Source organism: Siphateles boraxobius, unplaced genomic scaffold (assembly GCF_051911475.1).
Source record: "Siphateles boraxobius isolate OS27281-9 unplaced genomic scaffold, OSU_SipBor_1 17, whole genome shotgun sequence".
NCBI classification, from domain to species: Eukaryota; Metazoa; Chordata; class Actinopteri; order Cypriniformes; family Leuciscidae; genus Siphateles; species Siphateles boraxobius.
In genome coordinates this window covers 7,367,363-7,394,482 of record NW_027508777.1, presented here as the reverse complement: position 1 = coordinate 7,394,482, position 27,120 = coordinate 7,367,363, and the positions used below count along the sequence as shown (strand labels likewise).

Genomic DNA, 27,120 nt, shown 5'->3' with positions numbered 1-27,120 from the left:
GCTGTTATTAGACATGATGTAAAGTATTCACAAAATAAAACATCTGATAGGCATCATCTGTACAATCGCTTTTTGTGTATGACATTGACCAGCCTATATTTAAGTGCAATGCATTTTTAAATCATTTTGATAATAATTCACCATGGAAAGGGGGTTTCAGAACAATTTAATATACAAAGACTGTTTGCTTTATGAGTGAAACGGTATGGTCGTCTTGGTTTTCCAGTAACTAGACATTCTCAATTCAGTGCAATGAAGTTCGATCGTTAGCCTTCAGAAGAATAAAATAATTAATTTTGATAGATGGGCCACGTGATAGCTGTCTTTGCTAAACCTCGTTGATAAAACAACAATAGTAAAACGATAACCTAAACAATTTCATTTACCTTGGTCAAACCAATGGCACACGTTCTGCTGAACGCGAGCCCGCTCCCGCGACCGGGGATACACTTCCTTTCAGGGGTAGCCTAAGTACCTTGGCACGACACCTGTCCCTTTTTCCCCCCACTTAAAGCACTGATTAAAACACACTTTCCCCCACTGGATCATTAATATATGTTTTTATTATTTATTGTTGATGTGCATGTAAGCATGTATCACGCACATTTTATACAAATAATATATTTATTTTGTCCAAAATATATTTAGTCCTCTTATGAATCACTGTGGGGTGGGGGGAGTGTACAGTGTTCTCAGACACAGGTTATATGGGTTATATCCATAGGTTATATCATCTCTCATCATCTCTCCACCCTTTCACTCCACCGCAGCGCCGCCCCACGCCCATAGACATCGAAAAAACGGGACGAGGGCTGAAAGAGACACAGTATGAAAATAGGCGGTGCTTAGTGCGAGGAAGTCATTTCTAACTGGTCAAGGACCAATTTGTCCAAAATTAAAATATATATGTTTTAACTCTTAACCATATCTTTAAACTAAATGGCTAGTAAAGTTTGTCGGGAATATTTTTAATTAGGGGAAATTATTGTCCAGACAAATGTTGGAGTAACTCATTGCCAGCGATGTCACGTGGTATATGTTACTTTACACTCCGCAGTAGATGCTGGACTAATCCTAGTCGTTCTCGATTACTTTTATTTAATCAATTTATTGAGATTCCTAACCGATTTTCCATTTGTTCCTCGGGTAACAGTCATTGGAATTTATAAATTTCAATGATTATACATTGTAGTGTATAAATACATCCAGTAAAATAAACAGCGTATTGGGATTTGAATGGAGCTCAATGGCGCGTCAGTGTGTCTGAGCGCCTAAGCGCCTCTTTAGGAGGACACGGTTGTGTCACAGTGAACAGTAACAGATGCCCGCTGATGCTCACACCTCACCTCAAACACTGCGGCATCGATGGACCGCTCATCCTATAATCTCTCACTATTTCTCTCTCTCTCTGACTCTTTCTCTCTCTCTGACACATTTCTGCGAGAGTGTTTAAAAAGACGCGGATATAGTGGACGTGGGTAATACATACTGCATGACCATCACAAAGGTAAGAAAACTCATGTTTGCACTTAGCTGTAGTTTTCTCTAGATTTTGTGTAAATGTTTTAGGCAGTGTCATTTTATGTCATTTTATTTTGTTTGGCGGTAATAGTTATAATGACTTTAGGAATGCTTAGAATACCATAATGATTTTGGCGAATTGTATGCTAATTTTTTTAGATAGGAATTTTGGGTTTTCATGAGCTGTATGCCAAAATCATCAGTATTAAAACAATAAATATTATTACAACATTATTCTCCACTTGATTATTCTATCAACTGTATATAACTGTATAACGCTTTTTATATATTTGACATTGCTTTCTTGTAACATTTATCTCATCCGTGTTCATTTTGAGAACACTTTAGTTAACACAATTCCTTAGCTAACTATTCAGCAATATACAGTAGGCTAGCCTATTTATTAATCTCCTAACGTTAGTTAATAAAATACAACTGTTCGTTGTTCATGCTAGCTCAGGTCAGGTCCATTAAATAATATTAACAAATTAAACTTTGACTTTAATAATAGTTGAAATCAACATTAAAGATCAATAAATGCTTCAAAATTAGTTTGATTGTTAGTTCATGTTAATTATCTAATGTCAACAACAAGTGAAACCTTACTGTAGTGTTACCTTTTTTTATTGTGTTTATTATGTGTTTAGACTTTTCCACTATCCTTTCTCTTTTAGAGCTGAAGCTGAACTCACACTTTACATGAGCTGTATTTGTATGTTGGAATTGCTTTCAATGCACAAGAAAAAATGTTCACCAAAAATGAAAATTTAGTCAACATTCACTCACCCTTTTGTCGTTCCAAACCTGTATGACTCTCGTTCTTCTTCAGAACTCAAAAGAAGATATTTTGAAGAATGTCGGTAACCAAACAGTTTTGATGGCCATTGGCTTCCATTGTATGCACAAATTTGTAACATTTTTAATGATAAACAATGACAGAATTTTGGGTGAACTAAGTGTGCCATTTGTGTCAGAACCACAACCACAGTTTTGACATCCAATTTGTACTTTTCTTCAAAGAAGCAGCCTGCAAATGTATTCTGTATATCCTCTTCAAAGTAGCCTACTAATATAAAAAAACAAATCTTATAAAACACATCTGTCAGACAACCAATGTCTAGTTTGAATTGTCTTAAAGACTGTCTTTCACGTGTTTCATGGAAATGGCATGGCTGTAGTGCTGAGTGAGACTCAGGGGAGGCCAGGTAAAGAAAGACAGTTCATGAGGGTTGCCAGGTGTCAAAGTCCTGAGGGTGAGACATGTCAAAGGGAGGTGTGGTCCTGTTCAGACATGCCTCGCTCTGAGCCATGAGTGCTGCTGCATTCTGGGTCTTTACCTGGACACAGATTCACTCAGGCTCTTCTGGATTTATTCTCACTCCTTGATGACTTTCTTTAAATGTTTTTTCGTTATATTTCCAACAGTTCAGTGATAATTCACAGCATTGTAAAGCTAGATTTTAAGAATCAATGGCTGATATTACGCTGGTTGACAATAAACACTGAAGCAAACTATTTACTAGTATATGGTAAGAAGAACAGAGCCAGTAAGAAGACTTGACTCTCTCACACATGGAATGGCTGCTGCAGTGATGATGTATTTTTGTAGGCCAACCTGAAGTTAGAATCACCCTGGTTCCCTTGACAGAAACCCAGTAGGATTTTTCCATTGCCTTTTGGATTTTTGCAGTTATTTTTCATCATGATAATCTTCATAACTGAACGCTATTAAAATTTGAAGTCTATACAATTGGCAGAAGTAAAATCTAAATGTCTATAAACAAACAACACCACTCTTTTAGACTTTATTTTAAAAAAGTTGAAGTTAGAATAGTTTGCAAGAGCACCATTATAAACACATGTGAGGCTGTGAAATTGCCCTAGTGAGTAGATAAGTTTACCTGTTTAATGTCCCAGATAACTTCCATAGAGCCATTTGGCTTCATGTTAGCAAATGTATTTTTCTAGACAAGAAAATATTTAAAAAAAAATCACAAAAATGTGTCATCCCTGCAGCACTTCATTGATGAACTATACACAATTGTATACAATCATATTGTTCAAGGTGAAACAGCAAAACTGATCGTTTCTCCCATATTGTGAATTATAGTGTAATGGATTATCAAAAAACTAAAAATAAAGTAGAGTTTGGGACTAAATGAACGGACTAAATGATTGCTGAAGTCCTGCATACATCATCATGTTGTTGTTTTTTCCATCCAGTCATGATATATTTTGATAAAAAATAACAAGGTCAAAAAATGTGAAACATAGACATATGGATCATTCACAATAAGATCGATAAACATGCATTTAGATATAAATCAAGATTTCATGCCAACTTTAAGACTTTAATTTTACTTTTAACACACACCAAATGTTACACCAAACACCAATATTTGGTGAGAACAAGATTTTGAATAAAAACAATGAGTTTCTGTGATTTTGTTTAGAAGACATCTAAGGGGCATTTACACAATACCTATTCAACTAAAAAGGAAAAAGTTGTATGCATTTTGGCGTTTCATTTACATAAGGGCATGAAAAACGCAAACTTTTGAAAATGGGTTTCAAAGTGTACATTGTTAAAATCGAAACCGTTATCATCTTCGTTTAAACTACAAAAACATGAGTTTGTGAAAACGGTGATCTCTGCTGATATACCACATTAGCTCTGTCTTGACCTGACAGGGAATCCTCTGGGACTATCTTTCTTTTTTCCTTGCTTTTGGTAAAATTAGAAGCTTTCTGATGGAAAGGCACACCCATCTATTGATTTAGTTTTGTTTAGAATGGCTTTTCATCACACAGTTGTCGAGTTGTTGAGAAAAGAAACAAGGTAACATATGTGTATCAGTAATTGAACACTGAACGATTGAAATACAGTTATACCACTTTCTCTGTACGATTAGAATTGATCAGTTGATAAATGCAAAACATCTCATTCATCCAATAAGTTGATGTCAAAAAAGTACACAATTCCTGTTGAACAACGGATAAGCTAAATAAGTAATCTTTATTTTTCTTTATTTAATTGTTTACACAGTTGAATGAAGTGAAACCCTAAACAAATAAGCAACGTTGCTCAATATGCAACAACTCTTAGGCTATAGTTAGGATTAGATTAAAAGCTGTTAGCCTAACATTTTATGTCAATAGTGAGATAAATTATTCTGATAAAATGAAAATGCATGCTGGATATGTGCAGCAAAACTCTACCCTGTTTCGTTTATTATTAATATCACACTGCAGTTACTGTACCCACTTTGAAAACCATAAAGGACAGTTTCCGAACAGCCTCTCTTTTTAAATGGGTTATTGAATGGCATGGAATCTTCCTGACCTCACATCCTTCTGTAATGCTCCAGTCATTATACACTTTGAGTGTGCAGCACTTCCCTTCTTTGTATTAGTCGATAAACATATTGATTCAGTTTCAGGTTTCATGAGCTCTTCTAAATGCCATAGTGTTTGATGAGCAGATGGCTGTATTGTTTGCAATATTAGGCTATAGTTTCCCTCATTTAGGCAGGTGAACAGGTCATGAATGGATCATTTTTTATATTAACAAATCTTATGTGGATCCATTATGTTGTGTCCACTGTCTATTGTTTAATATATGGTAATACCTACTAATACATCACATAATAATTTCAGGGAGTATAGACTTATGCAGTTCAGCCACATCCTACTATAATCATCTGTTTTGGGGTGAAATTATAATTTTGTTTCCTTTGTTGTAGTTATGTTTGACTTGGGTTTAAGAAACAGCAGTTGTAACACAAAAATTAGCAGGTGCAGGCAAACTGTAAAGTTATTTGAAAGGGACAGTTCCTTCACATTATGCTCTTAGTTTGTTTGAATCAGTCTGCTAACAGAGTAAAGCCACGTGGCACATTCTCCGCCCATATTGCAAGTGTCATTATTGAAGTGAGATTTAGTTTGTAAGCCTCAAGACTTGCATTTGATGCACAGTTTTGATTTAACAAGCAACTGCAATTCACGTTGTGTGATATAGCCAAATAAATCACCCTAGACTGTTTTGTTTCTCTGGGGGCTGGAGATGTTTTTTTATCCATATATCTCTCTATCAAAACCAGCTTGGTGAGCCTCAGCTAGTTTTTTTTTCTGCTAAGAGGGAAATTCAAATGTAAGCTTTGAAATTCAAATCACATTCCCACTTTTGTGAAAAAAGAGCTGGTAAAAATGAGCCATGTCCTTCAGCTTTAGTACATTGCCAATGCATTTGCATTTGCATTTTTCCTTAACACATTGATTGACAAACTTCTGCTCACCTTAATGATTTCACCAAATCAACCAATGACTTCACAAATCCAAAGGTAGATCACATCCTACTAGTGCTAAATAGAGATTGAGTATTTGCTAAGCAAACCACATGGAGACAGAGTGTATGGAGCGGGCATATGCAAAACATATACACATTTGTTCTTACCTGTACATTTTCTTTTGTTTGTCTCAATTTTGTTGTTTTCTTTATCTTAACTTATTACTTAGCTCAAAGGCAATATTGGTTGCAACCATAGGCTCATTGGAAAAAATGCCTCTAGTCGACCGACATTTTTCCCAAACTTAAAAAACGTACCTAAACATACAATTCGCTGCATTTTCCAGCTGAGAGGATCACTAGTTGTAAAATGCCAAAAACTTTTATTCCTTTTCAAACAAATTATGATAACAGGCAGATTATCAATTAATGAAGACTTAATTTTGCACGGTTCCTTGCAAAATACCAAAAACAATACCATAGTACATGATTTTTTTTTTTTTTGAATAGATTTGACATTTGCATCACATAATCTTGCATGGTAGCTCACCTGGAACAGCGTTTCACTTGCAAAACAGAGAGCAGTAAATGACATTGTTGCTTCAGCAACTGCAATTTCATGTTTCATAAACGTTTTATTTTTCCAATGAGCCTGGGTTGGTTTATGTAGCACCTTAATCTTAATACATTCATAAGCCATCACGAATGCTAGTAAAATAAAGTCGTAAATCTTACATTAATTCATATTTCATCTATATTTTATTTAGTAATCATAACCTCTAAATGTTATTATTGCATTTACACTGCTGAGAAAACTAAATTAAACGTAACATTCTGTGTTAAGCTTTTAATGCAGCTCATTTTTGGATTTTAGGGTTTCAGTTATTAAATACTGTTAATAACTAACAAATACTTATCTTGTGTTGGTGCAATAAAGCTGTTGATTTATTCAGGACGCACTCTAATGTCCTTATTCCAGATCAAACCTTGCTCAAATACCTCCTTTGCAAGAGTGAAGAGTAAAGACAGGACCCTCTTGAAAAGCCCATAGCAGACATTTATCATATCAAAACACAGTCTTTATCAACATTTTAAGGATCATTAACATAACAGTCAGTGGCCTGGATACTCCCAGACAATACTAAAGTCAGTGCCTCATCCACACAGTAAGGATTTAGTGAGCTCTTAATGGCCCAGAAACTGAAACCTGGTGTCGTATTGTCAAAATGCAGATCTTCCCATTCAAGATCAAATACCTTTTCGGCGCTGAAAGATCTGCACCCGTCAAGCTTTACCTATAGAGCTGGTCATCAGCATAATGTCTGTAATCTCTGGACATTAGTCAGCTCTTGAAGATGCATGTCAAGCTGCTCTATAATTGCTTGTATAACAGAGCCTGAACTCATCGCTAATGGTAGTTGTGAACACTTCTTTTTTTGTGTGATCGACACTCGCCTGCAGCAAGTCAGCAAAACAACGCAGTTAGCAGGTTTTCAATGATTTCTATCATCCTGTGGCACACGACCTGTGCCTTGTAGGTGTTCAGTTCCACCTCCATCACTGTGCTAACTCACCTTTCAGGTGAAACATGAACTCATTTGATAGAAGTGATACTGCTCAAACTTCTGTCTGCTCTTTCAGACTAAACCTGACCTGTGGACTGGACTCTGTCCCTGCGCATGTGTGTTTACACGCCTCATATTGAGTTGCATCCTGTAATTCTACCACTTTTACAACTCCAGTCCTCATTCTCTGTGTATTTGTTTTACCTTACTTGCTATTTACAAAGCATAAACATATTTATGCCGTGCCTCTGCTGTATTTAGATAACACGTGATAATGAAATGAGCAATCCTTGTTGTACAATCAAACAGCGAAAAAGCTTTTGCTTTTGTTTCTGCTCAGTTGAAATGTGTCACACAGCAGACAGATTCGGACTTAAATACCACAAAGAATGGGTGATATGATAAATAGAGAAACTATTTATAGGTCCTTGAGCAAAAATAGAAAGGTAAATGTAGAAAAAAAAGTGATCACATCACAGATCCATAGAATAAATAATTGATTAAAATCTCACCAAATTGAGCAAAATTGTGAATATTGCAGTGATTTTAATCCTTCTAGCTGCCTCACTACTGACAAGCATGAGAGAGTGTTCAGAAAAAGAAGCTTTTCTGATTTAAACTATCAACAAAATGTTTGATTCATTTTCCTGAATCACTTTCTGTTTCCCTTTTTTCCCTCATTTCAATTCATAACTCTTAATCTGTATACATTTGTATGCATCATCACTCACTTGTATGCATATTTCTTCATGTTAAGTAAATGTTTCATTGGAAATGTTGATACATTTAGCTGTGTGTTAGTAAATTTTGTTATATTGGTGCATGTCAATTAAAATAAATAAATAAATCTGAATTTAAAAAACACTCCTTTCGAAGAAAAAACATAATTGTCAATATGTTTTATTAATTCTAAAAGTACTGAGAAGTAATTCATTTTCCTTTATCTCCCTAGTGATTAATGTACAGGAAATCGGTTTGAGGAATTTGTCCCGTCTTTCCTTCACACCTCCCCATCCCCTGTGCTTTCTGCTGTGAGGCGCCACCCATTTAGGGAGTGTGCGCACATGATCTCTTACCTGCTCCGCTCACAAACACTGGACGTACTTGCTGGCATTCTGTCCATGTTTACTCAGGCTGCTGGGCAGAAGTTTGACTGTGTTTATGTTGATTTTCCCCCCTTCTTTGTCATCTTCTCTTTTTCTGTGATCCTCTACAAGTGATCTGAAATGGAATTATAACTCCTCTGGTGGAAGTGGAAAAACAGGGATCATTTTCTGCACCTTCATCTCTCTTTTCTCTCAGATCTTCGTGTGCTCAGCACAGACAGGGTGAGTAGTTCAAAATGAAAGGAATTTTGAAGCACTTAAAATATGATTTTGCCTTCACTGACCCATATTAGTACATTTCAGTCCAGAGGGGTTTGGAGAGATGAAGGATATCATAATGCATAATATATATGCATTTATGATATTGATATTCTCACTACCGTTATTTATTTGTATTTTAACTCATTTTTGGTTGTAACACTATAATGGTAGCACATTAGGTAACGTTATGTATTAGTTAACATGAATTAATAATGAATTGTTCTTCTACAGCATTTATTAATCTGTGTTAATGTTAATTTCAACAATTTATTAATACGTGATTAAAATAAAGACTTGTATTTGTTAACATTAGTTAATGCACTGTGAACTAACATGAGCAAACAATGAACAGCTGTATTTTTATGAACTAACATTAACAAAGATGAACAAATACATTAATGTTACCTATGTTAAGTGTTACCGATATAATTGACTAAAAGACACCCAAAGTCTCTTTCTCTCACTAAATGTGGCAATTACGAAAGAAAAAGAAAGAATACTTTTAGAAAGAATACTTCACCTAATTAAATGCCACGTTCCTTCTGTCTGGATGACATCTACCCTTAATGTTATAGTTATTTTATCAATTGTGCTTTAAATGTATAGCCATGCTTTTTATATCTGTTACCTACCACCACACCCACATGGCTAATCACTCCGTTAATCATTACACCAGCCTTTGAAAGCTGAACAAATCAAACAAATCCTGCCACAGAAGGATTTGCTCATATATTTAACAGTGTTGCAATAATTTATGTTCTCAACTTGATTTCAATATATTTTTGTATGGTTGTGTTTATATTGAGAGTACAATTCAGTTGATTCATTTTCGAGGCTCTATCTAATAAATCAATGAGAATATACTTATGATGCAACTATTCCCCGGCCCGGGCTGTATTGTCCAGATAAACCTTTTCTCTAGGATGTATCGCATTTAAGTGAAGCTTCATATGTTAATATCAGGTGTGTGTGACAATATGTGCGCTTGTTTTGGCGTGCAATAGTTAATTGTGAAATCACATGTATATTTTTAGTTAGCTGCGGTTCTAGTCAGGCAGACTAGTCAGCCATCACACAAATCAGATATGTAAATCTAGTTCTTGAAACAGCAGATTTTCTTCTGAATAGAGTGCAGTTTTAACTTGCTTTTCTATCCAGTATGGGAGAACTTTATCCTTCATCAGCAAAACCTGTTTTCAAAATGCATTCATCTACAGTCATCTGGGTTGTTGCTGATGTCTCTGATAGGCATTTTGTTTGTGAAATTGTTTCTGTCAGAAGAACTTGTTTAGTGGGGTTTTTCTTCGTTGTTTCCTGGAGAGGTGGATGATAACTAGGCCCACATGGAAATCGTTATGGGTAGCTGAGAGTAATATCAAAATTTCCTAGAAAATAAAATAAATCAAACAGGGACAGATATGTTTAGATATTTTTGAATGTTCTGTAAAAATCTGTGCAGCTCTCTGTGCAAGTCTAATAATTGATTAATCTGTCAGTTATTTCTTTGATTATTCAAATCTATTTTTTTAAATTATACTTACACTACCGTTCAAAGTTTGGAGTTTGAATTTTTTATTTCAAATAAATGCTGTTGTTTTGTTCATCAAAGAATCATGAGGGAAAAGAGTACCACGGTTTCCACCAAATTATTAAGCAGGACAAAATAATAAGAAATGTTACTTGCCAACTGAACAAATTAAACAAATGAACTTTTTGCTGTCATAATGGTGTAGTTATAGCATCTATTAGCAGGGTCTTATTGTGTGATGCTAACCAGCCTATTCCTGATTTACTGATTAGAATATCGCAGTAAAATATATATTATGAGCTGATGAGAAATGCTGCAAGCACATTAAACAGCATCAAATCGCCTGACACAGGATCTTAACCACTGAAAACTGACATACATTATTTTTGTCAAAGGTTTTCGATGCTTTGGACAACTTGGCTCAAATGCTTTTAGTTTTTTTTTTTCTGTTGCCCTTTAGCCTCTATCATTTTTCTCAAATACATTGTTTTCCCAAGAAAGTGCATTTCCCCCCTTCTGTGCAGTGATTGAAATAATTAATCGAAATTTGTATTATTTCAGCTTTCAATCTTCAATGTTTCAGCCCTGCTAACTCTTATGTTTGTGTGCTGTTAGTGACTAATTTCATAGTATTTAATTAGCTGTTCTTACACACTCTCTGTTATGCATTTATGGTTCTAATTTTCATTAAATATTAGACTTACACAGAAAAAAATGACCCTCCTAAACTTTCAGTCTTCATGGAAGTCTTTTCTAGAAGTTTTTAACGTTAAAAATTTTAATGATTTTTTTCTCTCACCCTGTTTGTCTTTTCTAAACCGTGTGGCATTGGCAGAAATATTAAATGTTTATCCCGCTTATTTCACTAATTCTTCTGTTTCACTCTAGATGACATGGCGTCCTCAGTACCGTAGTTCCAAGTATCGCCACGTGTTTGGGAAGCCGGCCACAAAAGAGAATTGCTATGATGGCGTCCCCATCACCCGGAGCGTTCACGACAACCACCTCTGTGCCGCCAACCCTCGCTTTATCGCAGTCATCACCGAATGTGCGGGGGGCGGATCATTCCTGGTGCTGTCCATCCACCATGTGAGTGATCACTTAATACTCTTTAAACTAGTGTAACATTTTTTGAGGACAACCTGCCGAGTTACAAAAGTTGGTGTCTTCACTCTTTCTTCAATGCAACCAAAGACCTTTCTTACCAGCATATTTATTTGCTTCTGATATTTTACATTCTGTCTCTCTTTACACACACACACACACACACACACACACACACACACACACACACACACGCACGCACGCACGCACACAAACACACATAGGGTTTAACCCTAACACTAATAACAACCTTCACAGAAAACTTTCTGCATTACATTTTCAAAAAACATCACTTATAAGCTGTTTACCAAGTGCCATCTTTGTGGGGACATTTTGTCCCCATTGCGTACCAGGACCATACACACACACACACACACACACACACACATGCATGCTTACCTGTTCTGACACACTTTAGACTTCTGTCATTTTATTGGTCTGTTGACTGTTTCATGTTTAGTCAGGTATTATCTCATGTCTCAGGAATGGCAAAGGTTACATGAAAGCCTGGAGGCATCTTTCTGTATTGTCTGCCCCCCCCCCCCCCCGCCCCCCCAACACACCATAGGTAGACTAAAAAGTAGTATTCATTTAATGTTAATTTAAGTATACAATAAAATGTGCTTTAACAACATATACAATGGTCTGATAGCACATTTTAAGTTAATGCAGGTTTGAACATTTCAACATTTTAGCGTTTTTTTTCCAGAATCAACACAGTTGTCAGTTTAGATATGAACGATGATAAATTCAAGTTTCGTCACTTGTTAGCTGAGTCATTTGCATTACGTACTTGTTTTTTGAATACTGAAAGATTTTCTCTTTGTTGAGACTTGTATCTTTTGGAACACATTTCTGTGCTGTGATTCTTGGTAACAAGTTTTTTTGTACTACGATGGAAACAAATCCTATTCTAGTATCGGTATTTATATTTCAGGTGAAATATCGAAATATCCATAAAAAATGGACTTGAAAAGCAACATTGCATATATAGACTTGTTTTTGGAGAATGTTAAATGTATAATTGAATATAAGTACTCACTTCAGTTGTTTTAACACACATTTAGTGAGATGTATCCTTAAAACAAGCTAAATAATACCAAATACATTTGTTTTATTCAAGATACACTATATACGTTTGGGGTCAGTATGAATTTTTATGTTTTTGAAAGAAGTCTCTCCTGCTCACCAAGGTTGAATTTATTTGGTTAAAAATACATTAAAAATAGTAATATTGTGAAATATTATTATAATTTAAAACCATTTTCTATTGTAATATATTTTAAAGTGTAATTTATTCCTGTGATGGTAAAGTTGAATTTTCAGCATTATTACTCCAGTCTTCAGTGTCACATGATCCTTCAGAAATCATTCTAATAGGTTAAGTAGTTGGTGCTCAAGAAACATTTCTCATTATTATGAATTTTTGAAATGCAAATGAAAGTACCACTTAGTGTCACGTAGTGGCTGTAATGAAGTGCAAACGAAAGCAGTCTTTATTTAATCCACAAATTAAAACTCTGGACATCGCTGGAGTATAATGAACTCAACCACATTTAACTTCTTAGACGATACCAGACAAGGAAATGAAGTAAACACAGGGCATAAATACATAGGGGTAATCAAACTGAACAGAAACGGGTGTGAGGGACTAATTAGCATTCAAGGAAACTAACTAGGAACTCAGACAGGCAAAACAGGAACAGAACGCAGCGAAACGAAACCAAAACTGAACAACCGTGTTACACCTAGTATAATTGTGGAAATAGTGATAGATTATTCAGGATTTTTTGACAAATAAAAAAAAACCAGCTTATATATGAAACAACATTAACATTGTCTTTACAATTAACATTATAATTTTTGGATTAATTTAATGTCGCCTTGCTGATTAAAAGTATTAATTTCTTTAAAAAAAAATCTTACGGGCCCCAAACATTTGAACAGTAGTGTACATAACAGGTCCATGCTAAATATTCCAAAAACCTTGACTCCATGGTTGTATATTTATGGGTATATGTATAAATTACGGTGTATCTTTGTGTCTTCTCAGACTGGCAAGGTTGACCCTCATCATCCAAAGGTTTCTGGTCATAGAGGCAATGTACTTGACATCAAATGGAATCCCTTTGATGACTTCTGCATAGCATCTTGTTCAGAGGACACCACAGTAAGTGTGAATCACTTCAGATTCCGACTGGAGCATGTTCACGTTTTACTCACGAAAACGGTTCTCATGTTCACATTTTTACAGCTTATCATGTGTGCACATGTTTGTTGTTCAGGTAAAGATTTGGGATATTCCTGAACATGGTGTTCTGAAGAACATCTTAGTGCCTTGGAAGGAGCTGCAGGGTCATTCACGACGGGTCGGCCTCATCGAGTGGCATCCAACTGCCAACAACATCATTTTCAGTACCGGCTATGACTACCAGGTAATTAAACTATACATACCGTTTGTCATGGAATGAAGAGAGATGAGATTTCAGTGAATTCTCCCCTCAGAAAGACATTTAAAATATTCACAGTGATAGGAAGCTCTTAGCACACATCATCACACGTGTTACCTATTTGTTGCTTTCAAGCAGTTTCCCAATCTTTTAATCTTAAACACTTCCCTTCCAGTTCCAAGGCCAACATAACTGTATTCTTTGAATGTGTGAATGAAATAAATAAAATATTTGAATTATTTTTGTGGATAAACTAGTGTAGTTATTTACTTAAATAGGTTTAAAAAAGGAAGGAAAATATAAAGGTAATTTAAAATATCTTTCCATAAGTGCAACTCTCCAACAGAGCAGATGATAAAGCATAAATACATAACTAAAACTAAGTGTTATAATTGTAAACCTGCAGCTGAGTTTTTGGTATATATAATTTATAACCTGAAAGAGACCCAAAAGTCTGCAGTGACCTTGATAACACTGGAAGAGAAGCTTAGGGATCTCTTAAATAAATAATTATACAGCTATTAGTTGGACAAGCAGCGTTCCAAAAATGATGATATATAGTATAGCAGCAGTGACTCTTATTTAAACTAAAAAAAAGAAGTTCTGTGATCTGATTTAGTTAAATTCAATTCAATCTCCCAGCTTTGCTTGTGGCTTATTTTATAAACAAAATTTTTATACTTACTACATTACAGTTAAAACTTTGTAGTCAAATCCAAACTTTGAAAAGAACTCAGGCCGTGTGTCCACCAAAGCGTTTTTTCACGCAGCTGGCGTAAAATTCCAATTGTTTTCAATGGGAGCGCCGCGTTTTTTAAACGCCATGAGCGTAAAGGCCTCATTATGCTTCTGCGTCAACTCCACGGCGTAGCTACGCCGTCACTCCTACGTCGTGGTCGTTTTATGGTTCTGCGTCAGGTTGCATTGCATCGCGGTGCATCTGACCAATCACAGCCCTTGCGGTCTGCGTCGCCTCGATGCGTAGTTACAATTTTTTGGAGGTGCACGTCGAGCGATGGCGGAGGGGTCGGAGAGGGGTTCGTGGCGATGCAGAGGGGTCTGCGGGGGTACGCCGTCAATTCGACGCAGAAGCATAAAACAGGCTTAACGAGGCGCTGAGCGTGTATTTAACGCTCAAGCGCTGTGCGCCCGGCGGTTTTTACTGGTCGCTGAGAGTTGAAAAATGTTCAACTTTGGGTAAAACGCTGCAGCCATCACTGTCACTTTTTACCCAGCCGTCCAATCACAGTGGAGGAGGGGCGGGACAAATATCACACCGACCAACTGTCACAACATTCTTTCTGTACAAGGACGTCAACCAGCAGAGCTAACCGAACAAAATGGATGAAAAATACATTTTTAGTATGAAACAAATTATCTGCGAAATCAGTTACAAGTAAACTGTGCTGCGGATTTTCTGTATCATAGCAACGAAGCATCTCAACTGAAAAAACGCAGCGTTTCCAAAACGCCCTCAAGCGCCCAGTGCTAGGCGTTTTCAGCAGAGCGCCTAGCGTTTTCAGCCGGCTAAAAATGCTTTGGTGGACGCAAGGCCTTAGCCCCAATCTTTCTGCATAAAAAGCCTAAACTCTGCAATTAAATTCACATAACTGTATTAGCATAGGAATGTGCCTCATAAAATGTAATGTACGCATCACATCTTTCACAGTCAGATATTGATGCCCCTTTTACATCCCCCTGTTAAAAGTATAATGAAATAAAAATCAGAATAACCAAAAAGGTTGCCAAACCCTGAAATAATATTATAAACAAATATTGAAAATGTTAATTGATTCCGATCAAGCAGATCGGATCATAAGCCATTCAGGACACGGTGCGTTTACACCTGTCCACATCAAGTGACTTCTTTATCTAGATAACAGATCGGAGCTAGCATTCCCGCGAAAAAAAAGGATGGCTCCGGTGCAAAGTCGACCTGAAGTGGTGGGTTTGCTTTTAAAAACAGTTTTCAGTTGGGGGACATTTTACGAATCTCACAAAATGAGGAGGATGAAGAGGCTGCAAGTACTAATAATGTGGAAAGATGCTGTAATGGAAACGTTACAGAGAAACGTATGCGTCCGAGAACATTGCCAGGTGTGGTGCGAAAAATGCGCTTTCTTTACAGAAAATTAATGGTTCTGCAACGTTCGGGTGCGACGGCAAACAGTTCAGTATATTTGCGATGTACTTCGCACTCGACTGTATCGCAAAACACAGCTCTCAGTTCCGGAGAGAGGAGGGGGAATAATGACAGTGAGTTTTGTATGACGTCCACCTGTGAATGCAGACACGATGGCTGGATTGCGTTTACATTACACTGAGAACCGATCACAACGCGTCCTCGACTACCTCCGGACCTGGACACGCTGATCGGATAACATTTACACTTGTCTTTTCAATGTGAATATGGACAACATCCGGATACAGGTCGCATGTTAATGCCAAATGTAAACGCAGCCTTTGTGTCTGGATTGTTTTTATTCCTCATTACATTTCTTGAATGCTCATAGCCAGTCTGATACATTGTTTCTGATTGTGATTTCCTGTTTAAGTACAAATACATTGACACTGCTCATTTGCGAATTCCCCGTCCACCCCAACCCCCATGAACAAAAGTGGCTTTAACCATCACTCTTTATAAGATCTTATTTTTCATGGTCTTCTGCCCTGTCCTCATTTTTTTCTGTTTGGGTTGTTTTTGTGCTGTCCCGAGGCAGTGAAGGTGGGTGTAGAGCAACAATCTTCTCAATGCATAGGCTCTCACACAGTACCTCACATTCCTTGCAACGTTTCCTTAAAGTAACTGTTGGATTCTTAACTGTAGAGTGTGTTGTGTGTTTAAAATTGTTTCCCACTGACTGAAATGTTCTCCCCCAGTCTTTATCAGATTTTAATGGATGAGATCTAAATAAAAAATTGTTGTGCGGAGGAATTATTTACACATTTTTTAAAATACAATGAAATGTGTCATGTTGTTACAGTTATGGTACACTAACAAAAGTTTCAAAAGTCAGTATAATTTGTAATGTTTTTGAAAAGAAGTTTCTTATGTTTAAAGAGACTGCATTAATTTATATTGTGAAAAATTATTACAGTTTAAAATATATTTTTCTATTTTAATATATTTTAAATTTTAATAATACTCTTGTGATTGATAGGCTAAATTTCAGAATCATTACTCCAGTCTTCAGTGTCACTTCTATTCATTCAGAAATCCTTCTACTATGCTGATTTGGTACTCAAAAACAATTTCTTATTATTATCAATGTTGAAAACAGTTGTGATGCTTAAAATTTTTGTGGAAACCATGATGCATGTTTTAAAGGATGAATTTGATTAATAGAAAGTTCATAAGATCAGCATTTATTTGAAGTAGAAATCTTTTACGTCTAACAATGTAAAAGTCTTTTCTGTCACTTTTGATCAATTAAATGCATCCTTACAAGTAAAAAAAATTTTTTATTAAATGTCAGTAGGTGCTACTTAATTTACTTTAAGTGTTTATTTGTGTGTTCATGTGTGTAGGTTATGATGTGGAGGCTGGACGTTCCTGAACAGGTGATCAAGAACCCTGTGCGGTCCATCAGTGTGCATTCAGATGTGGTTCTGTCCATGTCCTTCAACACAGATGGCAGCAGACTCGCCACCTCTTGCAAGGATAAGAAGATCCGAGTGATTGACCCACGTACTGGCACCCTTTTACAGGTGTGTGTGGCCTTGAGTCTGATGTTCCTCTCTATCTGTCATGCACATGCCGTTTTTGATGCTCATATTATTAGGTGGAACCAATCATGAGTTTTGACTTTATTTTTCCCCCCATACAACTTTACCCAGTCCATCACTTATTCCTTCACTTAATTTTAATTATGAGCTGGGACACAGACAGCATAGAGTATGTGGACTTGCACAGAAATGCACTTCCCCTTGTCTGCCCCTCTGACACCACACATCCAAAACTAGCACCTTTAAAAAACCAATGCAGCCTGGTCAATCTGTTACCCAGAGGTCAGCATCAGCCCAGAGTCTTACATTCACACTGTCATGTCTCCTCAAGTGACTCGGACGAACACAAGACTCAATTCACACTTTATTTCATTTTACAGGACATGGTTGATTGAATTTTATGATGATTAAAATGTGTTAAAAGTTTTGTTAAGGTTTTTTTTTTTTCAGTATATCTTTTGAAAAAGAAAGAGAAAGTGAATGTGCATTTATTTTGAAACGTCATGTGTAATGTGTGATTTTAGGAGACTAACTGCAAGTTACACAGAGCCAGTAAAGTGCTATTTCTTGGTAACCTGAAAATGCTTCTCTCTACGGGCAATTCACGCTGGAACCATCGTCAGATTGCACTTTGGGATCAGGTAAGGCCTGCTAAAAATAGACTCCTTAATTATTAACGTCTAATTATTCCCATTTTCATATTTGTATAAAAACACACAGCATGTCTTCTTTTTATGGCAAATTTTTCATTCGTTAATTGAAAGAAATTCTTGATCAGAGCATTTCAGAGCAAAATCAAATACTAAATAGCTTAAAATATTGCACAAGATTTCATTTCACAAAAATGCTCTTCTAAATTGCATTTGATTTTAAAACATTATACTTTCTGCTGTTTACTGTCACAGTAAATTTCCATGTAATCACTGTTCATGTTCAGTCTTTAGTGCTATTTTTGTTCTAGTTTATTTTCATTAAAATAGTTTCCTATTAACTAAACACATACAAGGCCTAGAATGGAATATAATGAAATACATAAAATTTTAGGTGACAGCTAAAAATATATATCCAGCAGCAATTACTGGGCCAAGCTAACCAATGCTAATGCAGTTGAACAGAACTGTTTTGCCATAGGCAGTGTTTTTTATTACTAAAAAAACTTCTGAAATTATAATCAAATGATTTATTGATAAATGATAACTATTAAGTCCTATAAATCATAGCACAACTAATTATTTGTTTTTTTTAATAACGTTCCAAAAAAACAAAAACAAATGTGACACCCAATAGTACATTGATAGAGATAAACTGAAATATTTATATAAACAATCTATATCCACAAAAATAGATGTAAGACAAGTTTGAAAAAGTAAATTTTCAACAAAATTCTAAATGGAAGAAGATTTAGCTGAAATCCAAGGAAATCCAATAAACTGAGCATAAAGAAAGTCTCTTATGCTCACCCAGGCTGCATTTATTTGCTCAAAAATACAGTAAAATCATAAATATTATAAAATATTATTGCAATTTAAAATCGTTTTTTTTTTTCAGGTTTCTTCGATGAATAGAACAGGTCAAAAGAACATTTATTTGAAAAATATTTTCTTTGTAATGATGTACAAAGTTTTACTGGCATGTTTGATCAATTTAGGCCTTTTTTAATTGTTAGTGGCACTAGAGTGTTTGAGATGAACTTTTCATTCCAAGTACAGAGGAATTCACTGAGGGGGAATTCACATTTTAAATATCTGGGACATTTTTACTCACTTCAGGTGGCGTTTTTAATGGGTTAAATGTGCCTCTGATTGTAATGGACCTATCATCTACAGTATATACTAGCTCCAGTTTGACAGGTCCATCCTCAACAGTCCATGACTCCCTTTAGATTTCCCCTAGTGTCACAATCATTACAATGCTTTTCTTTCTACTTTCCTATGGGATTTTAAATGGGAGTTAAATATGGATCTAATGCAGATACCGTTCTAATTTTTGTATTTGTAATAACTTTATATGTGTATTTTTGATTCAGGGATTTGGTTTAAAGCAACCAGTACTGTTTAGATTAGATGTGTTGAGATGTACATGCATGTGTTCCGCAGGAGGACCTCTCTCAGCCGTCTTATTCAGAGGACTTGGACGGCTCCTCCGGTGTCCTCTTCCCTTTTTATGACCCTGACACACACATGCTTTACATAGCTGGAAAAGTGAGTACATATAACCTGGACTACCAGATTGGCAACTAGTGTTTTAGTGCTGTATTGATGATAAAGGTTATTAATGGATAACACAATCCTCCTTCAATCTTTAGGGTGATGGAAATATCAGATACTATGAAATCAGCCCGGAGAAGCCATATGTGCACTATTTGACTGAATACCGATCTCTTCTACCACAGAAGGGAATGGGTGAGTACTATACATGCAAAGCCTACATGTGCACAATCACAGACTTATGAAAACAATTCATTATAAATCTATTTCCCTATTCCAAATATTAGTATAGATGATTTTAAAAGCTGGCTCATCCTTGCTTGCTACTTAAGAAGTGTTTTTGCAATTTATGTCACTAATCAGGTTGGGTAAGTAAATACTTTAAATGCTTTAGGTGTCTGAAAAGCACTTAACATAGCGCTTGTACATAAATGTGACCCTGGATGACAAAACCAGTCATATGGGTCATTTTTTTTAAATTGAGATTTATACATCACATAAAAGCCGAATAAATAAGCTTTCCATTGATGTATGGTTTGTTAGGATATGACAATATTTGGCCGAGATACAACTATTTGAAAATCTGGAATCTGAGGGTGCAAAAAAATCGAAACATTGAGAAAATCGCCTTTAAAGTTGTCCATTTATGTTCGCGATTGTGCTGCATTCACTCACAAAAATAAATGTTTTACACATTTACGGTAGGAAATTTACAAAATATCTTCATGGAACATGATCTTTACTTAATCTCCTAATGATTTTTGGCATAAAAGAAAAATTGATAATTTTGACCCATACAATGTATTGTTGGCTATTCCCACAAATATACCCGTGCTACTTAAGACTGGTTTTGTGATTCAGGGTCACAAATATAGATTGGTTAAAGAATGTACCGCTTCATCTATATCACATGGCTACATACTGTAACATGCAACTGAACTGACTTCATAATTTAACATGTAGAGACGCCCCAAAAAGTGTGCGAACTGTATCAATGTTTTCTAAAGAACTGCATTAGAAAACAAAATATTACATTAAAGAGAGGGCATAAGCACATTTTTGAAGCAAATTATTTCACAAAAAGTGCTTCTTTCTCTGAAAAAATGACTGTTCATTCTGATAAGTTTACATCTAAAGATAATTCTGAGAATAGCTCTCATTTGTTTGCAGATGCCACTTGTTTTGCTATTTTATTCTAATACAGTTATTTTTAAAAAAAACTGTACTTGCAGATAATATAACATTAATGAAATAAAAGGCCAGTTAATTGTACTAAAAGAGTTCACTTTCATGACTATGTTTCTTAACACAATAAAAAATACAAATGTATTTAAATGCATTACTTACACGTTTCAACAGAAGTGACATTGTACTATATATTTAGTTTACCATAAATGCTTCAGTACATCAGTACATTCATGTCACGGCTGGGCGGGCAATCAAGAGGAGAAGAGGATATAATTGCTAGTGATAACCGATTCTTGAATGAGTCGTTCTATTGATCAAAATTACCCGAAGCCCTAAAATTAAATTTTTTTTTTGTTTGTTTTTTGTCCAGAAAGCTTATATCATTTCATTTTGATAATATTTGACTTTTTTGTGTTGAAATTTTTTATTTTTTATTTTATTTACCTCTAAATGACTAGATTTTATCAGTCATTTAATTTAATAATATAATTTAAGCATATTCTTTCAACTTAAATACAAAATAATTCCATGACATGCAATAACTTGTCAAAAAGTCTCACATTAAGTGTCTCTACCGATCTCTTGTGGGGAAATAAAATAACATAACATGATATTTCCTGACTCTAGCCACTAGAGGGCCTTATAGCTCTATATGCAGCAAATCAAAGTCTTTTTTTTCTCAGGTTTTTTTTTTCTCTTCAGTTTGCATTCAGGTACATACTATTTAGACTTTATAAAAATCCATTTTTGTTAAAGTTTTAGCATTTTTAGTTTTAATTTTGAGCATATTTTTAGGTTTGCATTTAGTTAGGTGGAGGAAAAAACAAAAAAGTAAAACCTTGAAGAATATTTATTTGAAAATGCTGATTTTGATTTAAAGTGTGTGTGTGTGTGTGTGTTGTGTGTGTGTGTGTGTGTGTGTGTGTGTGTGTGTGTGTGTGTGTGTGTGTGTGTGTGTGTGTGTGTGTGTGTGTGTGTGTGTGTGTGTGTGTGTGTGTGTGTGTGTGTGTGTGGTTGGGATGTTCTGCATTATTCTAGAGCTGCTGTAAAGCAAAAAAAAAAACAATTTTAATGGAAATTCCTTGGTGTTGTGATTGTGTTATGCATTGGGGATGTTCTATAGTCTCATGTCTTCATTTGTGTGTGTGTTAGCTCTGAATTGTGCCAGATTTTATTTTTTTGGACAAATAAAAAAAAAAATCCCCATTTTCCCCCATTTTCCATTCATTCCTATGGGGGTCAAATTGACCCACGAGGGAAGACTACGTTTTTATTTTTAATACAACCACAAAGACTTGTGGAATCCACTCAATTTGCGTGCGTTTGTGTGTGTGTGTTCCAAGTTCAAGTGTGATAAAAGACAAGTGTGATAAAAGTCTTGACCCACTCAGATTAACACTCAATTTCAAAAAAAAAGAAAATGAATTCCCGAAGAGAAGATGAACTATAATACATTTTGCAATTAACAATTAAGTGTCAGGTGCAATTAACATGCAATTAACATGCAATTAAGTGTCAGAAAACATTTCATTTAGTTCACACTTTGAACAAGTACATGTTTTAAAGTATATTGTTTCTGTTTTAATATTCTTTTCGAAAGCATGAAATTGCGGGTGATTTTCTACTCAGAACATGTGTTCTCTTTCAGGTGTCATGCCAAAGAGAGGGCTTGATGTGTGTTCCTGTGAAGTCTTCAGATTCTACAAACTAGTGACAATCAAAAGTCTCATAGAACCTCTATCTATGATTGTTCCACGAAGGGTATAATCCTGTTCACACATCCATACAAATATGTATAACATAAAGTAGTGCTAGTTCTCTCATATCTGTGCTGTCCTTGATGATAGGATCCCTAACTATCCCTAAGTGACTTCAAGAGATGTGTTTGTGTTCTGTTCTGCAGTCAGAGTCCTATCAAGAGGACATTTACCCCATGACAGCTGGGAGCAAGCCCGCCATGACAGCAAATGAGTGGATCAGTGGTCTAGACAAAGGTTAAAGCTTCTTTCTTCCTTGAAACAAAAAAGTAAACATTTTGCAGAACTTCTAAGCTGCTGTTTTCCATACCATTCCATGGTAATTTTATAGTTTCATAAATTAACCATAAAAGCACCATAAAAAAAAATAAAAGTGGCTCAACTTGTGGCCATTTTAGTCTCTTGCCCTTCAAAATACTAAAGTAGCCACTTAGCACGTTTGGCCAGTTTTATGCTGGGAACAAGGGATATTAAAGAGATAGTATATAAGATACACTACAATTCAAAAGTGTGGGCTTAGTAAGATATTTTAAATGTTTAATGTGTGTCTTATGCTCACCAAGGCTGCACTAATCAAAAATAGAAACAAATACAGTAAAACAGTAATGTTGTGAAATATTATAGCAATTTCAAATAGTTATTTTTCTATTTTTAAAATCTAGATTTGTCCTGTGATGGCAAAGCTGAATTTTCAGCAGCCATTACTCTGATCCTTAAGCAGTCACATGATTCTTCAGAAATCATTTTAATATGCTGATTTGGTGCTCAAGATACAATTCTTATTAGTATTAGTGTTGAAAACAGTTGTGCTGCTTAATATTTTTGTGGAAACCATGATCAATCAGGATTATTTGATGAATAGAATGTTAAAAGGAACAGCATTTATTTGAAATAGCCTATTTATTTATTTATTAATATATATATATTTTGTAACAATGTAAAAGGCTTTACTGTCACTTTTGATCGATTGAACGCATCCTTGCTGAATAAAAGTATTAAAAAAAATGTTGGATTGGTAGCGTTTGCATTATTGCTACATATGAATTATGAAACAGCAGAGTTTTTTGGATGATTCAGAGAACAAATCTGAGACTGTGCCTCAATTATACTTGCTTTTTACTCGGCAGGTCCACTGATGATGTCTCTTAGGCCTGGAAGTAAACTGGACTCATATGTGGAGGTGGGCTTGAGTAAAGGCCCAACTGACTCGACGGAGACACGCCATACTCGCAGTCGGCCAGGGCTGTCACAGCTGATTCATGAACGTCTGGATGCCAAAGAGGAGAATGAGCGCAAAGAATCCCACCCTACCTTGCTGCTCCCATCCACAGATGAAAACAGCAGCTCTACAACCTATGTCAGCAACGGACAACTGGATTCCACGCACTGCTCGCCACCAAAAACAGAGAACGAGGTATGGTACATATACAGCATTGCAGTGACCTGTCAGACTTTAATAAGGGGCTGCTCACCTCAAAAGTGTTTTCATACTTTCCTCTAATGTGTATTTATGTATGTGTTTCTGCATATAGCTCCGACAAATGTTTTATAAGCAGCAGGAAGAGATCCGAAGGTTGAGGGAGCTTCTTAACCAGAAGGATGTGCGGATGAAACAGTTGGAATTGGAGATCAAAAATGTGAAAAACTCACAAGCCACTCTTTGAAAGAAACTGTCAAAAGCCTTTTCTTCTTCACTAACATTCACATAAGAACTTTCTGCCTCATGAATTATGCTTTAAAGGTGTGGTCATGTTTACCATTGCTCAGCAAAATTTCGCGGGTGAAATCCAGTCATTTCAATAGGAATTCGCGCTAACAGGAGTTTCGTGTGAGGAAGGAAAATTTTGTTTGTGTTGATCACAGAAAGCTGCTTTTTTGAAAGTGACTGTGTGTGATCGGGACTTCATACATCGCTACACTATTGACAACGGACAATGGAGCTTTTTTGCCCCCGAAATTTAGCTAACGTGACCGCCCCTTATGGAAACAGGCTACATTCTCATTACTAGCATCTCTTTATGAAAGTCATTCCTTGTATGCACGTTGTGTGCACATAAATACTGTACAACCTTTAGCACTATGCAAACATTTTTTTAGATTGTGATCATACTTGTTTAAATGTTTTTTTTAATTATTATTTTTAAAAAGGCTTAAATATGTGTGTTTTGTTTTATAAATTGGGTTATTTGTGATTATTTGTGAATAACATGAGATTTTTTATTTTCCTGATTAATTTTCTATTTAAATTTCTGTGCAAATGGATGAGTGATGTGGCAAGAAAGTTTGATAATGGAAATCCAAATTGTTTTGAACAAAGGGACATAAATTTGAACATGTATACTCTTAACATGTACATTATCATCTTATGTTTAAGGGTTTTTTTGTTTGTTTTTTTGGTGTGTGTTTAAATGCTGTTAAAAGAGTTTACTAAATCCCAGCACGCACTGATGAGGCACTATTGTGGGAACTGGCTGGGGTTCACACAATATCTAAGGAAAGTCAAGATTAGGTTCAATAATTCCCTTCCTGCTCATTCTGTAAAACGTTTGCTGTGAACTGCCAAAATGCATGTAAGTACCATGGTTTTTTAATGGTTTACCGTGTGTTTCACTTAAAACCAACCAGCTTGTTTTGTAAATCACACACAGTGACCCATTAGGAGCCCCTGATACAATGCTTAGTTTCACAAATTTGGAAAAGCCATAATTGTTAAAAAAATATTTTAATAATGTTTTGTTTATATATGGATCTGTACATGCACACATCAGAATATATAATGGAATAAGAGGTTAAAGATGCTATTTTAAAGGGTTGTTGCTCAAATATTTCTCCAAATTATTTACTAAATGTGGTCCGAACAGCCTTGATTGCAGTCTCTTTTAATCCTAACACAAATAAGTCCGATAATTTGGGTGATCAGGTAAAATAGGCCAGATAAAGAGGCTTTCTGAGTTACAATAAGGCATTTACTGCAAATAAACATTGTCACAACTGTTCTTGTAGTCTGAGTTTTCTAGGGCAAACTGATCTGTTTCTTAGGATAGAGAGACAAAATGGTAATATTTTAAGGTTTCATTTGTTAACATGAACTAACAATGAACAATACTTCTAATGTTTATTAGTCTTAATTGATTTCAATATTTAATAATACATTTTTTAAATCAGATGTATCTGTTAAAATTAGTTAATTCACTGGGACCAACACACACACACACACACACACACACACACACACACACACACACATGATCACCCTTCTCTATTACTTGTGGAAATTTGACTGGATTGTATCGGCCTCTGTTCCACCTGCCAGTCTGCCACTCACATTTAAAATGAATTGTGACATAGATGGTCTCCTTTTCCAAACAATTTGAGTGATATTCGTGCCTGTCTCTACACACAAATACACACGGCTTTGACAGAATGGTCTAAATGAGTTGAATCAAGTATATTAAATTTATTAAATGCATGTTATTTCCATTCAAAAATGTACCTTTTAATTGCTAATTCATCTTATTGTTACACTTAAATTCACACACACACAAACACATTTTATACATAAATTTCTTGTAATGCCATATTCAACAAAAAATAAAGATATTAAGGTGTTGACATGGTGGAGAGAATATGACATTTAAATACACATTGGAAGTAAACGGTTGTATCTAGTTATTTTTTAGTTTAGAATCAAAGTGTGAATTATGGGAGTGTGATGTGTGATGACAATCACATGTCTATACACTACATGAAATGTTCATACACTACCTGTATAAGTGTGGAATAATTTAGATTTTTTTATAAAGTAAATCAGTAAAAAGTTGAAATATTATTACAATTCAAAATAACGGTTTTCTATTTATAATATATTTTCAAATGTAATTTATTCCTGTGTTGACAAAGCTGAATTTTCAGCATCATTACTCCAGTCTTCAGTGTCACATGATCCTTCAGAAATCATTCTGATGTGCAGATTTGCTGTTCAGTTGTTGGTTTTGAGGCTGCATTTATTTGATCAAAAATAAAAGCAGCCTCAAAACCAATAATTGAGCATATTTTTTGCTTGGTGAATATAGGAAACTTTTTCTAAAACATTAAAAAAGAAATAAATTATTCTAAACTATTGACCATATATACAGTATGTACACACACACACACACACACACACACACACACACACACACACACACACACACACACACACACACACACACACACACACACACACACACACACACACACACACACACACACACACACTCACTCATATATGTGTGTAGTGAGGGTGAGATCGTTTAGGTGCATGTGAAGTTTTAGATTTTTCTTCTCCACAGAATGGAAACATTTGCGGGTTGCATTAATGTGTGGATTTTCTGTTTAACATTTTCATTTATATATGTATTTTTTTATTATTATTGTGGGTTT

At 35.4% G+C, this 27,120-nt stretch overlaps 1 protein-coding gene across 3 annotated transcripts; it reads left to right on the top strand.

Moving 5' to 3' along the window:
* The first annotated feature begins 1,047 nt into the window (after nucleotides 1-1,047).
* On the top strand, nucleotides 1,048-25,694 carry coro2aa (coronin 2Aa). 3 transcript variants are annotated; one of them, XM_077232350.1, is made up of 13 exons: nucleotides 1,048-1,507; nucleotides 8,589-8,699; nucleotides 11,155-11,355; nucleotides 13,424-13,540; nucleotides 13,656-13,805; nucleotides 17,349-17,528; nucleotides 18,071-18,187; nucleotides 19,643-19,747; nucleotides 19,852-19,948; nucleotides 22,590-22,702; nucleotides 22,845-22,935; nucleotides 23,826-24,112; nucleotides 24,231-25,694. In XM_077232350.1, the coding sequence occupies exons 3-13, from the start codon at nucleotides 11,155-11,157 to the stop codon at nucleotides 24,360-24,362; spliced, it is 1,590 nt and encodes a 529-aa protein (XP_077088465.1). In that variant the 5' UTR covers nucleotides 1,048-1,507; nucleotides 8,589-8,699; the 3' UTR covers nucleotides 24,363-25,694. The 3 variants fall into 3 exon arrangements, with proteins under 3 accessions (XP_077088465.1, XP_077088463.1, XP_077088464.1); XM_077232348.1 differs by lacking the exon at nucleotides 8,589-8,699 and having other exon boundaries at nucleotides 1,291-1,507; XM_077232349.1 differs by lacking the exon at nucleotides 1,048-1,507 and having other exon boundaries at nucleotides 8,410-8,699.
* Nucleotides 25,695-27,120: the final 1,426 nt, after the last annotated feature.

Excerpts from the sequence above, each read along its gene's own strand:
- coro2aa (XM_077232348.1), top strand. Across the intron at positions 13,806-17,348 it reads GTACCGGCTATGACTACCAG|GTTATGATGTGGAGGCTGGA; the intron begins GTAATTAAACTA and ends TCATGTGTGTAG. Across the intron at positions 18,188-19,642 it reads AGATTGCACTTTGGGATCAG|GAGGACCTCTCTCAGCCGTC; the intron begins GTAAGGCCTGCT and ends TGTGTTCCGCAG.